This window comes from Labeo rohita, chromosome 19 (assembly GCF_022985175.1).
Source record: "Labeo rohita strain BAU-BD-2019 chromosome 19, IGBB_LRoh.1.0, whole genome shotgun sequence".
NCBI lineage: Eukaryota > Metazoa > Chordata > Actinopteri > Cypriniformes > Cyprinidae > Labeo > Labeo rohita.
Window position 1 is genome coordinate 13,395,240 of NC_066887.1, and position 14,750 is coordinate 13,409,989.

The 14,750-nt window shown below is 35.8% G+C and overlaps 1 protein-coding gene across 1 annotated transcript in view; it reads right to left on the reverse strand.

Annotated features, from left to right (window-relative positions):
• Positions 1–14,750, reverse strand: part of elp2 (elongator acetyltransferase complex subunit 2) — a 33,962-nt gene that overhangs the window by 18,831 nt on the left and 381 nt on the right. The window contains exons 2-10 of the mRNA XM_051136550.1: positions 14,621–14,699; positions 14,364–14,434; positions 13,570–13,711; positions 10,382–10,459; positions 10,088–10,152; positions 9,931–9,997; positions 7,316–7,459; positions 6,982–7,065; positions 6,691–6,791 (exon numbers count right to left, since the gene is read on the reverse strand). Coding sequence (XP_050992507.1) covers positions 6,691–6,791; positions 6,982–7,065; positions 7,316–7,459; positions 9,931–9,997; positions 10,088–10,152; positions 10,382–10,459; positions 13,570–13,711; positions 14,364–14,434; positions 14,621–14,699 — 831 coding nt within the window. The remainder of the gene's footprint in view (positions 1–6,690; positions 6,792–6,981; positions 7,066–7,315; positions 7,460–9,930; positions 9,998–10,087; positions 10,153–10,381; positions 10,460–13,569; positions 13,712–14,363; positions 14,435–14,620; positions 14,700–14,750) is intronic.

Sequence of the window (14,750 nt, forward strand, 5' to 3'; positions counted from 1 at the left end):
TTTTCCAGCAAACTGTAGTGCGGCTTGCCCTCCGTCTGGCCCGTGTCTAACATGCTTAATGCTGCTCGAGTGTCTCACGATAATGGGGGAAGTGAGTCGTGCTGCGGAGCAAGCGGTAACGTTGTATAAAACAAGATAATTAGTCATGATTATGCCATCAGCGATAACCTGCCTCTACTTTTATTTATGGTTGTGTGCAAGCAAAGACTGATGCTTCAGCCTCAACTAAGAAATATTTTTGTAATGTAATCGAATCACACTTTTAGCTGCGAAAAAAGGAGGTATGTTTCACTTGACAGCCATCGCAGTGGTGTTTCCTTTTGACCTTGAGCAGGACAAGACATTTCCAGCAGCCGTGTTAAAAGCAGCGGTGATTCCTCACGTTCAGGGGTGTCACCGCTCAATGATTCACAGTCTCTTCTCGTGCCCAACAGAGCATGTCTCAAAGATATTGCCAGATCAGGTGGCCATCTTAAGGTCTTCATCAAAACGACAACTCTGGACGGACAAATCAGCCAACAAGACATGCACGACAGTTCGGACAGAGCCACGTTGTCTGGAAAACACGGATTCAAAGTTAAATCCACAAACCTGAAACGGCAAGGGCTATCGACATTTTCACGCTCCTGTGTACGCCAATAGAGAGACATTTGAGATGCCCTTCACAGGCGTATCCTACGGAATGAATATGGCGGAACTAATGACTGCGATAAAGAGAGCCCTTCACTTTGAATGGCACGGATCTCTGCGAGCCATTCTGGAAAGAGTGATGCAACATTAACCAGATTGATTTTGAATTCCGTCCACATGGCTACTCGTATATCACGGCCAAATCTCATGGGTGAAATGTGCAATCACTCTTGTTTAGGGAAGGAACACCAATATGGATCTGTGGCACAATGTGTGTTGTAACATAAACCACAGTGTTTTGGATGGGACTGGTACGAAAGCAAACAATGAAGGGGAGAGACGAAACTCTGGAAGTTAGGGTCCTAGATGTGGTCTAGAAGTTACAGATCCAGGCCAGTAGCCATAAGACTGTAAGGACACCACACTTACAAAATGAGTATGGGTACATGTAGGTTTGAAGCCCAGTAGAAGCAATCCATGAACTATCAGCCTTATGCCCTTGAAAGGTACTTAGCGTCGGTTGCTCCAGAGTGATTCAATAAGTATACTGCAAGTCACTGTGGATAAAAGTGTTTGCTAAATGACTACTTGGATTATCTTGCACTTTATCTTCCAAGATAAAGGTAATCACTACCGGACAAACTAATGCTTTACTTATGGTTTCATTCCTGTGGAGATGAGAGATTCATGAGGCTGAAAGTGTGCAATCCAACAATGATGATGGATACTGTGAGTAGCTCAATAGTACGCCAATACTAGGTGATGTGGGTGTGGGTCATGAGGTCTGGAGGTTAAAGATTTTTCATGGTAACTCATCCGTTCTCTCTTCTGGTCTATCAGGGAGAATAAACCATTAGCACAACACTAATGGCTTGCAGAGTCTCAGAATGGTCCCTGCAGTCCCCCACACTGCTCATTGGCAACATGACTTATTAGGAGGGTGTACTTTACTCAGCGGTTTGCCTGGCCACTCTACTGCAAACCAGCTCTCCACTAAATCTAACCAATTAGGCTAATCATTATGGAGGAGACTCTTCTTTGTGGATGTGTTAATTAGCCAAAGTGATGCTGGTCATTTTCTGCTTAGTAGGACACTTGCAGTCAGTTCATAACTGAGCCATGAAGGCTAGTTTTAGACAAACTGCCATATTTATGAACAAGTAATTATTGCTGCTTCAATGGTTAAGGCCTTTTCACACCAAACGCAAGATAAAAATGAAAACTGAGATTAACAGAGATTAAACAGTATTCTTTTATGTATTATTTAGTTATTGGACAATTGCACAAACTTTTATGCTTTTATTTCCTTGTGCATTTTAATTTGAGAAATACAGAGTAAAGTGCATTGTTGTAGAAATCTACCTTTGCACTGTTGCAGAAATCTACCCATTATTGACATAATATATATAAAGTTGTCAAAAAAAGATCACAGTGATCAAAACGAGAGAACGGTAACCACCGTAGCATGAAAGAAGATTATAATTAAACTCTTGGAGGGTTACAGCTGTCAGAAATTAGTAGGAAGTGTTGAGGCCCTTGCTCTAAATGACTTCGGCACATCTGCGGCTGCAGGACATCACTAGTTTTTCCACACTACACTGGTGTGATCTTGGTCCACTCTCCTTTCACTCTCTTTCATAGTTTGGTAACTGTAGTGGGTTTCTTAGCCATAACTTTGTCACCAAGGATTTTCTAGAGATTTTCTATCAGTTTAGATCAGGACTCTGGCCCAGCCGTTTTATTATTCCAATGTTCTTAGCTTCAAGGAACTGCTTTACCTGTTTTGCAGTGTGAAGAGGGCATTGTCTTACATGAAAGGCTGATTAGGAGATTGCAGGGAAGGAACTGCATGTTGCTGAAGCAGGTTCTGGTAAATATTTGCATTAAACCTGCAATGCAGCTGTATAAGAGGCACAACTCCTGCTGCAGAAAACACCCCTCAAACCAGAAGACTTTCTCCTCCACCTTTCACTGATTCTTTATGCACTTGGGCTTCAGTATTCCCTAAGTTTGATGCCTCTGAACAAAATGTTTCCTATCTGACCTAAATAAATTAAACATGCTCTCATCACTCAAGTAAACTTCAGACCAGTTCTTCTCTCTCCACACAACATTCTTTGGTCACCTCTCATCAGCAGAAAGTCAGTGCGTTTTCAGTCCAATTTCTCTTAAACATGCCGAGACAGATCCGTACCCTGTTCGGTATGGAACTGACAAGCAATTCCAGCTGCAGTGTTGAACCGATTTCTTATTGAAAGTCTGTGCATAGTCCAGTCTTCCTGCGCATTTATCTTACATGGACGACCAGCCTTTTTGTAGGACTTGAATGAATTTGTGTTACTTTAAACCAGCAATATTTGAAAAATCACAGATTTGGAATGACCAACTTCTCTTGCAATGGCTGAAAGAATCATACCTTTGGCCTTCATCTGGACAAACTTCCGTCGCAGTAGGGCTGCATGATAAATCGAAATGAAATCGCAATCGCGATTAATCAAGAGCTGCGATTGTCATGCGAGTCTTTCAGTGAAGCACAGTTCTGTGGTCAGCAGTAAATCTGACTGCTATTGTGCTCCAAGTTTGAACTTCCAAAATGCAGTTTAAAAAAATGCGGCTTCAAACGATCCCAGCCGAGGAAGAAGGGTCTCATCTAGTGAAACGATCAGTTATTTTCATTAAAAAAAATACAATTTAAATACTTTTTAATCTCAAACACTCGTCTTGTCTTGCTCTCCCTGAACTCTGTGTATTCTGGCTCAAGACAGTTAGGGTATGTTGAAAAACTCCAATTGTATTTTCTCCCTCAACTTCAAAAATCATTTCAAAATCATCTTACATCACTGCAGAAGTTCCGACCCAGTCTTTGCAAAGTGAACATGCAAAGAAGATCAAATACCCTTAACAAAAAAGGGAAAATTGGATATAGGCCAATTTTGAAGTTGAGGGAGAAAATACAATCTGAGTTTTTCAACATACCCTAACTGTTGTTCTGGAAGTGGACTTCTCCTTTAACTACGTTCATTAATTCAACGTCACTAATAAACACACGACTATGACAATGTATGGTTGATCTGTGTTGTTCTTATTATAATTTTTCTAATAATACAGTATATAATAATTCAATGCCTTTATCAATGCTTGCTTTGCGTGCTTTATTCTGTGCAAATTAAAAAGCCACACCATCTAACAGAGTGATTTATTTCAAACACTCGACTGACGTTATGAAGTGAGTTTGGAGAAGAAACATGTTATTAAATGTGGTATTTTCATGTGCTTTCAGATGTAGCAGTATTTCTACACAGAGCTGTAGTTCCCTGAGAAGCTACGCAAATAACTGGGTTGCAGTCACCTTAGAGCGGCCTGCTATCTTGCAATCTCAGTGAAAATTGGATGAATGCTGCCAGGTAAGTAGAGTTTGTCATATAATTAAGTAAATGAGCACCAGGTGCTAGATTATCACCAATAACTTGGAGGTATCTGTAAGTGTCCTCTAATTTTAAACAGTTGTTTTTCAAATATCTCATTTTAGTTTTTTATACCGTGCTTCAGAATACAATCATTTATGAAATATGCTTAAAAACTACCCTTCTACTTCTGTTAGGATAACTTCAAGTGGGACTTGTCAGCAGCCAAATGTTCACTCCTGGTGTGAAATGCGCCACAGGATTCCATTGTGTTGTCAAAATCTAGTTTTTGACAAATATTTATGTTTAGTGTGAAAGGGCCTATATGCTTCAATTTTTTTTCTGCTATTTTATCAGTGTAGTGCACAGTTTAAAAGCCATTCATGTGTATGTATTATATCTGTTACTTATCTCTTAACCTGAGCTAAAGCTGTAGTGAAAGTAGGGGATCAGAAGGTGAAAATCAGAAAGGATGTATGATAAGCTATATTTATTTCCTTTGTATCCATGAATCTGCCAGTTCAAAGGCACTCAACCACATCTGATAACCTAGTTCACACCTACCTCATATCGTATGCCCTTTACGACTCCATACAGAAGACACATGCAGTGCTGAAAATAACGGATGCAGAACAACCCTACTGCAACCAGGTACAACACAAGACCTGAAATCAACCTCTTTTTCCTACAACTACAACTCACTGTCTTTCATTTTTAATTGGACATGCCAAAGCACGTGCGTCATCGTACTACAACACGCCAAGTGTCAGAATTAGGAGCCATTGATCTCAACCCAGAGACTTATGTCTGTGTGCCAAGATCAAAGTGAGCACCTCTTATTAATCAACCACGAAGTCAGGCCTGTTATCTGCTGCCGCAATGCCAATCAAAGCGTCCTATTATGACTAAAGTGAAAAAACATCGTTTTAAGGTTATCTGAGGTATCGCCATCCTATTTCTGAGAGGAACTCACCAATCATTCACAGTCCTTCACACAGATGGAAGAGAACAAGCTTATCTGTGCAATTCTCAGCGTGTGGGTTGAATTTGACGCAGTTAGCAGAGAATGGGCAGATGTTCCCTGCATGACCCAGAGAGCGGAACATAGCAGAGGAGCTTGCGCAGCACTTCCTGCCCCTGCTGTGGATTCTAGAAGTCCATGACTGGCAACCGGAGAGTTTATGAAAGACAGGAAGGAACTGACCTCAGGATGGGGTTATTTCTTTCCAGGAGATTGATCTGTACACTCAGGTTTAAAAAACAGAGAAGAGTGAAGCTACTGATGTAGAGTCTGCAGTGGGAGACATCTTGTGTCTAGAACTAGATCTTGTGCTTATTTCAATGTCTTTATGCTCGTTTTCATACTGATTTAAAAAATCTTGTGTTAGTTTATAAGGCAGTACATGGTCTTGCACCAGAGTAACTTTTAAAGGGTTGGTTCACCCAAAAATGAAAATTCTGCCATTATTCCTCACCCTCATGTTGTTAGAAACCTGTAAGACCTTTGTTCATCTTCAGAACACAAATTAAGATATTTGTGACCCAAAACCACAAAACGGGTATACTTCTATAAATAGCCAAAAATACATTGTATGGGTGAAAACTAGCGTTTTTTCTTTTATGCCAAAAATCATTAGAATATTAAGTAACAATCTGTTCCATGAAGATATTTTGTAAATTTCCTACTGTTAATATATCAAAACTTAATTTCTGATTAGTAATATGCATTGCTAAGAACTCATTTAGACAACTTTAAAGGTGATTTTCTCAATATTTAGATTTTTTTGCACCCTCAGATTCCTGATTGTCAAATAGTTGTATCTCAGTCAAATATTGTCATATCCTAACAAACCATACATCAGTGGAAAGCTTTTTTATTTATGATGTATGAATCTCAATTTCAAAAAATTGACCCTTATGACTGGTTTTGTGGTCCACGGTCACATTTTTTATGAAAACTGAGAGCTTTCTGACCCTGCATAGACAACAATGCAACTGACACATTCAAAGCCCAGATAGGTAGTAAGGACACTGATATTAGGAAGATTTCATTAAAAATATCTTAATTTGTGTTAAGATGAACAAAGGTCTTACATATAGAAACGATATGAGGGTGAGTAATTAATGACAGAATTTTCATTTTTGGGTGATCTATCCCTTTAAAAATGCTTTCTTATTTTATTATTTATCCTGAAACTTTATTAATATCATTATAATTTATATTCTATTTTTTATGAGTTTTATTTTATTGTATTCTATTATTCACTCTCTTTTATAAACTACTTTAACAGTCCGTTTTGTGTCAGTTACTTGTGGACGCTCGAGAAGCACTGTCAATAGCATTGGATTGGATTTGAAAGGTGCTTTCTGAATAAAAGTTTGATCGACTGTTTTTTGTTTTGACAGAAAAAAATTGAATCTAAGTCATGGCACAGTGGTAACACAAGTTCAGAGTTCAGAGTTCGTTGTCGAAATCTCATTTCGTCTTTCTCTATCCCATCATTTCCCGCCCTTCCTTTATGGTACTCACAGAGAAACTCTGAAAGGCTAAAACTGAAGTTAGATTCCTCAAGTCTCAAGTGCATTCTACTGCATTCTAATCCACCTACTAAATTTCTCCAATATCATTATTTAAGTAGTAAACAAGGTAACTTACCAGCTCCACCCACATCCCTGAATCCTCCTCCGGCCCCCATAAGATCATGGTCTTGTCCATTGAGGCAGAGAGCAGCTTCAGGGGCTGTTCCACTGAGTCACCTGCAGGGGGAGACATCAAGTAACAAAACAGAGGCAGAGACTAGGTAAATAGAAATAAAAAAACAATACAAACAATCTAAATGTTATTTCAACATGTAAATAACTTCTCAGCACATTACAGTGATATGAAGAAACAAAAGAAAATCAGCTCATGCTTACTGATCACAAAAATGACAGCATTTAGGAATACCTTTGACACATGGAGGTTGCCAGTGAATTCCATAAACCCAGTTTTCATGGCCAGCCAATACTGTTTCAAGAGTCACAGCAAACTCTAGAGCAGAAAGAAAATATGCAATGAGTAACATAATATTATCCTCACACATTTTTCATTACTTGAACTACTAGACAAACTCATTTTTCTGATTATAAAACATTCTACATGTAATTCTTGATTTTGTGTTTTTATAGGCCAAGACATGGTTTCAGAACAAATAATCAAGCAGCTAATCAACTCAACCATAACCAATTTAAACAAGTCATCACACAACTAAATTACAATCACACAAAACCTCCAGCCTCACCATCTCCAGACACTTGAAAAACACTCTCCTTCATTTTGATAACAGCGTCAGTCTGCTGGTCTGGTTCAGTGGCAGTCTTGGCAAACAGTCTCCACACTCTAATCAGACAGTCCTGGGAACAGCTGGCTAGCCAGAGCTCTCCATCTACACAAAAAAGTATGTGAGGCTTTCCCGCTTGTATATTTCAGTTACAGTGCCTTTAGTTGGCAGCAAGTGCCACATGTGTGAATGTGAGAGTGAAAACAACAATATTGGCTCCTTAGGGTGGTGCATTTTATATCCTTGGACTATTTCACTGATCATATGTATAAAATGGGTCTGTGACAAAAACTCTTATGCCAAAATGTACAAAAACATATTGACATCAAATTACACGCCACAGTTGCTTTGATGTTTTACATGAGTTAGTTGCAATTCTCATTATTTTTTAAGACAGCGTTCATTGCTGTAATACAGTAATGAGAATTGTGCTGTCAGACCAAATTAAAATCAGCTTAAAATGGGCATACACACAAATGTTTTAATTTATTGCATCACTGCTAGACCACATTCTACTTTTCTATGTGGCTTTATAAGTAATAAGTAATACTGCAAATTATTTAGTTTATTCCTACAAAGCCTTTTTGAGTCATTTATTATTATTATGAGTCATTCTTATTTATTTGTTTGTTCTTTTATTTTTTTCCCCACAGAAGGCTGTAAAATTTTAAATGTGTTTATTTGCTAATATATTTAAAATGTCTATTATGTGTATCAAGGGCGCATTTATTTGAATAAAAATACAGTAAAAATGGTAATATCACAAATTATTACAGTTTATTTATTCCAACAAAGCACTTTTCTCAGTCATTTATTCATTTATTTATATTTATTTTTTTCCCACAGAAGGCTGTACAGTTTTAAAAGTTTATTTGCTAATTTATTAAAAAGTCTTTTACCTGTACCAAGGCTGCATTTATTTCAATAAAATACAGTTAAAACAGTAATAATGCAAACTATTACAATTTATTTATTCCTACAAAGCACTTTGAGTTATTTATTTGGTTTTTTTTTTTCCCAAAGAAGTCTGTAAAATTAAATGTTCATCTGCTAATTCTATTATGTGTAGCAAGGCATTCAATCATTCATTCATTTATGTAGATTTATTTTTTTCCTACAGAAGAAAACTTTAAACTTAAAAAAAGTGTATTATGTATACCAAGGCTGCATTTATTTCAATAAAAAATATAGTAAATATAGTAACAGTAATATTGTGAATTATTGTGATTTATTTATTCCTACAAATCACTTTTTCAGCAATTTATTTATTTATTTGTATATTTATTTTTTCCCCCACAGTAGGCTGTAAAATTTTTAATATGTTTGTCTGTTAATTTATTTAAAAAGTCTGTGTACCAAGGCTGCATGTATTTGAATAAAAATACAGTAAAAACAGTAATACTGTGAATTATTTATTCAAAAAAAAAAAAAAAAAAACTTTTTAGGCATTTATTTATTTATTTATGTATATTTCTCCCTACAGAAGGCTGTAAAATTTTAAATGTTTATTTGCTAAAAAAAATCTATTACGTGTACCAAGGCTGCAGTTATTTAAATAAAAATAACTAAAAATAAAATAAAAATAAAAAATATAAAAATAAAAGTTATTTACAGTAAAAACAGTAATATTGTGAATTGCAATTTATTTATTTCTAAAAAGCACTTTTTTTAGGCATTTATTTATTTATTTATTTATTCATTTATTTATATTTCTCCCTACAGAAGGCTGTAAAATTTTTAATGTTTATTTTCTAATTTATTTTTAAAAAAAAATCTATTATGTGTACCAAGGCTGCAGTTATTTAAATAAAAATACAGTAAAAACAGTAATATTGTGAATTGCAATTTATTTATTCCTAAAAAGCACTTTAGGCATTTATGTATTCATTTATTTATTTATTTATTTTTATTTCTCCCTAAAGAAGGCTGTAAAATGTTAAATGTTTATCTATTACATATTTATCGAAAAAAAAAAAAAAAAGTCTATTACGTGTACCAAGACTGCAGGTATTTTAATAAAAATACAGTAAAAACTGTAATATTATGAATTACAATTTACTTATTCCTTCAAAGCACTTTTTAGTCAGTCAATTATTCATATATTTATTTAGGTATACATTTTTCCACCTGAAGGCTGTAAAATTTTAAATATGTTTATCTGCTAATGCATTAAAAAGTCTATTAAATGTATAACAATACAGTAAAACAAATTACTATAATTTATTTATTCCTGTGGTAACAAAGCTGAATTCTCAAATCAGTAATTCTGTGCTGCTTAATATTTTTGTTTCATTTTTTTCAGGATTCTTTAATTAATAGAAAGTTCAAAGTAACAGCATTTATTTAAAACAGAAATTTAGGTAACATTATAAATTTTGCTACAGACAAAACTTTTTTTTTTTTTTTTTACACCAAACTTTTAAATGGCAGTATAAATACTAAATGCAACAATAAAGACTAAAGACTACAAGGGTCACGTTTGGTTTTTCATGGGTCTTATGGTCCTAAAACATGCTTAATTCTACTTACTCTAAATAAAATATTTCCTAAGCACATTTATTCTATTCAGGTCCTACCTTTAGTGGCCCACTCCACACATCGGACCCAATCCTCATGTCCTGTCATAGTCAGAAGCCTCTGAAACTGAACACACCCCCAGTTAACATCCACACCCACATGACACACACAATACAAACACCATTAATATAAAGCAAAGACACCTGACAGTCTTACCTGTCCGTTGAGCTGCACATACAGGTGAACTCTGCTGTCATCTCCCCCACAGGCGAGTACTGGAACTGCAAAAGATGTAATTATCCTCCTCATTCACATGAACACACAACGCAGACAAGTCACTAAGTCTATTCACGGCATCTAGGAGCAAAATACAGCTACAGTCCAGACGTGAATAATGTAGGAGGCAGACCAACGTCGCCCCCAGGACATATTTAAAGCACAGAATGAGATTTTAACATGATAGGGCTGGACAATACAGCAAATCAACATGGAACAGCAGGCGCAGCTTACCTCTGCTGCCTGGCAACAGCGCCAAGGAGACATCCATCATGAACCCGCTCCCAAAAGATACGGTCTGGAGGCATTCAGCTAATGAAGAGAACAGAAACACCTCACATGAAAATGAACCTGTCCAACTCATGATGAATTCTTATAAAAAAAAATAACTTATTTTAAATTAGGCTATTATTAATCCGAAAAAATATATCGATATTAGACCAATTACCCGGAAAACCAGAAATCATCTCCTGTGCTAATTTAAAAAATAACGCACTCAAAAGAAGTTGGTTTCTGCGTGTTGGCAGACAGCTCATTAGATGACTGTCATTTGAATGTTAGCAGAATGATGCAACTCATCATCATCATCATCATCATCGTGTGACTTAGTTTGTCAAAACAATACAGAAACGCATTTACCCTACTGTATATTGCCTTCACACACCATTTTTAAAAGGTCACTGAAACATCACTCTCCTTCTGGACAGGAAGTATGGACACCAGAAAGATAGCAGTAGGAACGATCAAACAATCATACCCTGACTTTGAGTTTAAGTTTCTAATTGGTCTTTAGGGAGATACGTGAAATTAGAATTAGAGTTAAGACATATTTTGATCATGATGAGCCTCTTCTTATTACAAGTAAAGGTGACTTGTATAAAAAAAAAAAGTCAAAAAACACAAAGCATGTATACAGTACATATTTTAGATCTAGGGATTGAAGATGAAAAGGGGTTTTCAAGCATCAAAACAATGCGGCTTAAAACTTTTTTCATTTGAGGTTCAATTTAAGGTTCAGTGCAGCTCCCAAAATGAACAAATTGTAATTTTAAATCTTTGTGCGCAAGATGTTTTTAATCATTTAAACTATGATAAAATTCAGTACAATGAAGTGTTCTCTTATACATTTTTTTATTTTATGTTTTTCACTTTGGAAAAATATATGTGCTACACTGAATGACGATGGAACATTATTTCACCAATATTTTGACATCCTATGTATACAAAAGTTATTTGAATCATTGAATTAGGACACCAAACTGAACATCTCATCTTTGACCCATAGTCATACAGTGCCTTGCAAAAGTATTCATACCTCTTCATTTTTTTCTGGCTTATGTTAAACTGCTTTAAATTATTTTTTCCCCCACATCAATCTACACTCCATACAACATAATGGCAAAGCAAAAAATATCTTTGCCAATTTATTAAAAATAAAAAACTTAAGTGATTCCATTGCATAAGTATTCATACCCTTATCTGTGACAGTTGAAACTTAGCTCACAAGCATTTATATTGCTCGTAGATGTTACTACACTTTGAGTGGAGTTAACCTGTGGCAAATTCAACTGAATGGGTATTATTTGGAAAGGCACACATATCTTAAATGAGAAGTCCACTTCCAGAACAACAATTTACAAATAATTTACTCACGCTTTCGTCATCCAAGATGTTCATGCCTTTCTGTCTTCAGTCGTGAAGAAAATATGGTTTTTGAGGAAAACATTTCAGGATTTTTCTCCATATAATGGACTTCATTGGTGCCCTGATTTTGAACTTCCAAAATGTAGTTTAAATGCGGCTTCAAAGGGCTCTAAACAATCCCAGCTGAGGAAGAAGGGTCTTATCTAGTGAAATGATCGGTCTTTTTTTGTTTTGTTTTTTTTAATAAAATTTTTTTATACTTTTTAAGCACAAACGCTCCATTAGCACAGGCTCTGGGATGCGCGTCCACGATGCTACGAATTAGTGATGGGTCGTTCTTAAACGATTCTGTCATTTTGAACAAATCTTCAATGCGACTCGGGAAGAACGAGTCGTCTCGGGAAGTGATTCGTTCAGTCGCGCATGTGCAACATCCTATTAGGTTCTGTACTGGAATTAGTTCACCTGTTTCGAGTCTTCGGGTTTTTCGAGTCGTTCGTTAATCTTATAGGGCTGTCACGTGATGAACGAACGACTCCAACCCGTAAACTTGTCAGATAAGAGGTAAGATGAGCTAATCATATAGTTTTGTCTTGTTTGTAGTGTGATCAACGTCTGTGTACTAACATGTAACATTTTAATTATATTTTGCTAAAATGAACGAAATGACTTGAAAAAAGATTTGTTCATTTTGCTGAACGAGACTCAAAGGTCCGAGTCGGTAGAATGATCAAACTTCCCATCACTACTACGAATCACATTTAAGTTCATCATCTGTGTACTGAGTATGGCAAAAAACTCCATCTTATTTTGTCCTACAACTTGAGAGGAGGACATTGTTGTACCTTTTTGTTTGCACTTTCTTAGTCTTTGTGCATTCGCTTTGTAAACACTGGGTCCGTAGTTCCGCGTGACCTTTCGACGTGATACATAGCGTCTTAAACACACATCCCAGAGCCTGTGCTACACGAGCATTTGTGCTTAAAAAGTATTAAAAAAAAAAAAAAAGACCAAACTTTTCACAAGATAAGACTGCATTTAAGAGCTGCATTTAAACTACATTTTGGAAGTTCAAAATCGGGGCACCAATGAAGTCAATTATATGGAGAAAAATGCTGAAACACTTTCCTCAAAAACCATAATTTCTTCACGACCGAAGACAGAAAGACATGAACATCTTGGATGACAAGGGGGTGAGTAAATTATTTGTGAATTGTTGTTCTGGAAGTGGAGCTCTCCTTTAATAAATGGTCTAACAGCTCAAAATGCATATCAGAGCAAAAACCAAGCCCTGATGTAAAAAAAAAATTAAATAAAAATAAAAAATAAAAAAATGCCTGTAGAACTCAGAAACCAGATTGTGTCAAGCGACACATCTGAGGAAGAGTTCAAAAAAATTCTGCTGCAAAAAAAAAATAAAATAAATAAATAAATAAATCTTACTGATATACAAACTTTTGATACAGTAATGCATATTAAATATAGACAAATATTTAGAATATTTTTATTTCTTGTACTATTTGCTTTCTGTTGTTCTTGGTTACTGACATCCAAGGCAAATTCTACTGTGTCTCTGTGATGACATAAACTGATTTTGAACCTCTGTACATGTAATGAATTCAAATTGCATACGCTACTTTTCATTTACAAGAACCAACCAGCAGATGTCAGGCTTGGAGAATTTGAAAAGTCCTTATTTAAAAAAAAACAACAACATTGACTGTGTATTTTAAATGTAAACTTATATAATTTAGATGAAAGTTTGCTTCCTATCTTACCTGTATCAGAGCTGCAAGTCCAGAGTTTAACTGTGGAATCGGAGGATGCTGAAGCGACCAGTAATTGAGAAGAGGACAGAGATATGGCATCCACTGCACACACAGGCCCTGAGTGTCCCGAACACACTGCACATGCTGTGAACTGCAGCAGATGATGGACAACTCATTTTTTATTTCATTATTATAATTATTTAACTTTTGCAATTATCCATTTACAGACAAATATACCAGGAGATCACAAATTTGAAGTTTGTAACTGAAAAAGCAGGGTCATTTCTGTTCTGCAGTTCCTTTTGGGCTTTTACTGTGCTGATTTCTGTCATTTTATCGATCAGGATGGCTCAGAGTGTGACAAACAATCAGATAATTTTTCAAATCCATTGCTAAAACTGCTTGTGGTGTCGTTTTCCACTGGAAATAATGACATTACACCACTGAGGATCTGGCCAAATTGCACCAAACCTATTAAGTTAGGAAAACAGTTAGTTACAAAGTTTTAGGAGAGTTATCACTACTGAGTTTCTTAACATTAGGGATTTGTCACAACTGACTGCTATCAAAAAGATATTCCAAAGGTTGGAAAGAGATATTGAAACCCAGTGGAAAGTGATATTAAGATCTCTCTTTTAAAAAAAGCACCTTAAAATTTACCTTTATGGTTACGATAAAAACAAACGCATATTTTTAAAAGCTGTTGATTTATTATTTTATCCAGTGGATTGCATAACAGAAACGACCCAGTTATATTGTCAGCATAAGTGTTCATATGCACTGTTGTTTTTATATACACATACCTTCCCATCCTGCTTTTCCCAGACAATAACATTATTATCTGACCCACCAGATACCAGCTGGGTTTCCGGACCTGCAGAAAAAGACAGCTTATGTTTCTAGACGTTCCTTTGTTTTTATTATCTCTGACAGTGACAGACAATTAAATTTTATGCACAGACAAAATAAAAATGTCACACTTTTCCAAATCTCTGCATCTGAAATATCTGTCAACAGTCTATCTGACATTTATTAATGATGGTTAAAGTAAAAGACTTACTGCAGTCTTGTTTATGAACCCACTGGACAGCATTCACCCTTCCAGTATGTTTATTCAGCACCTCCACAATCCTTATTTCCTAATAACAATTAATAAACTAGGTAAAACAAACCTGTCACAATTTCACGTC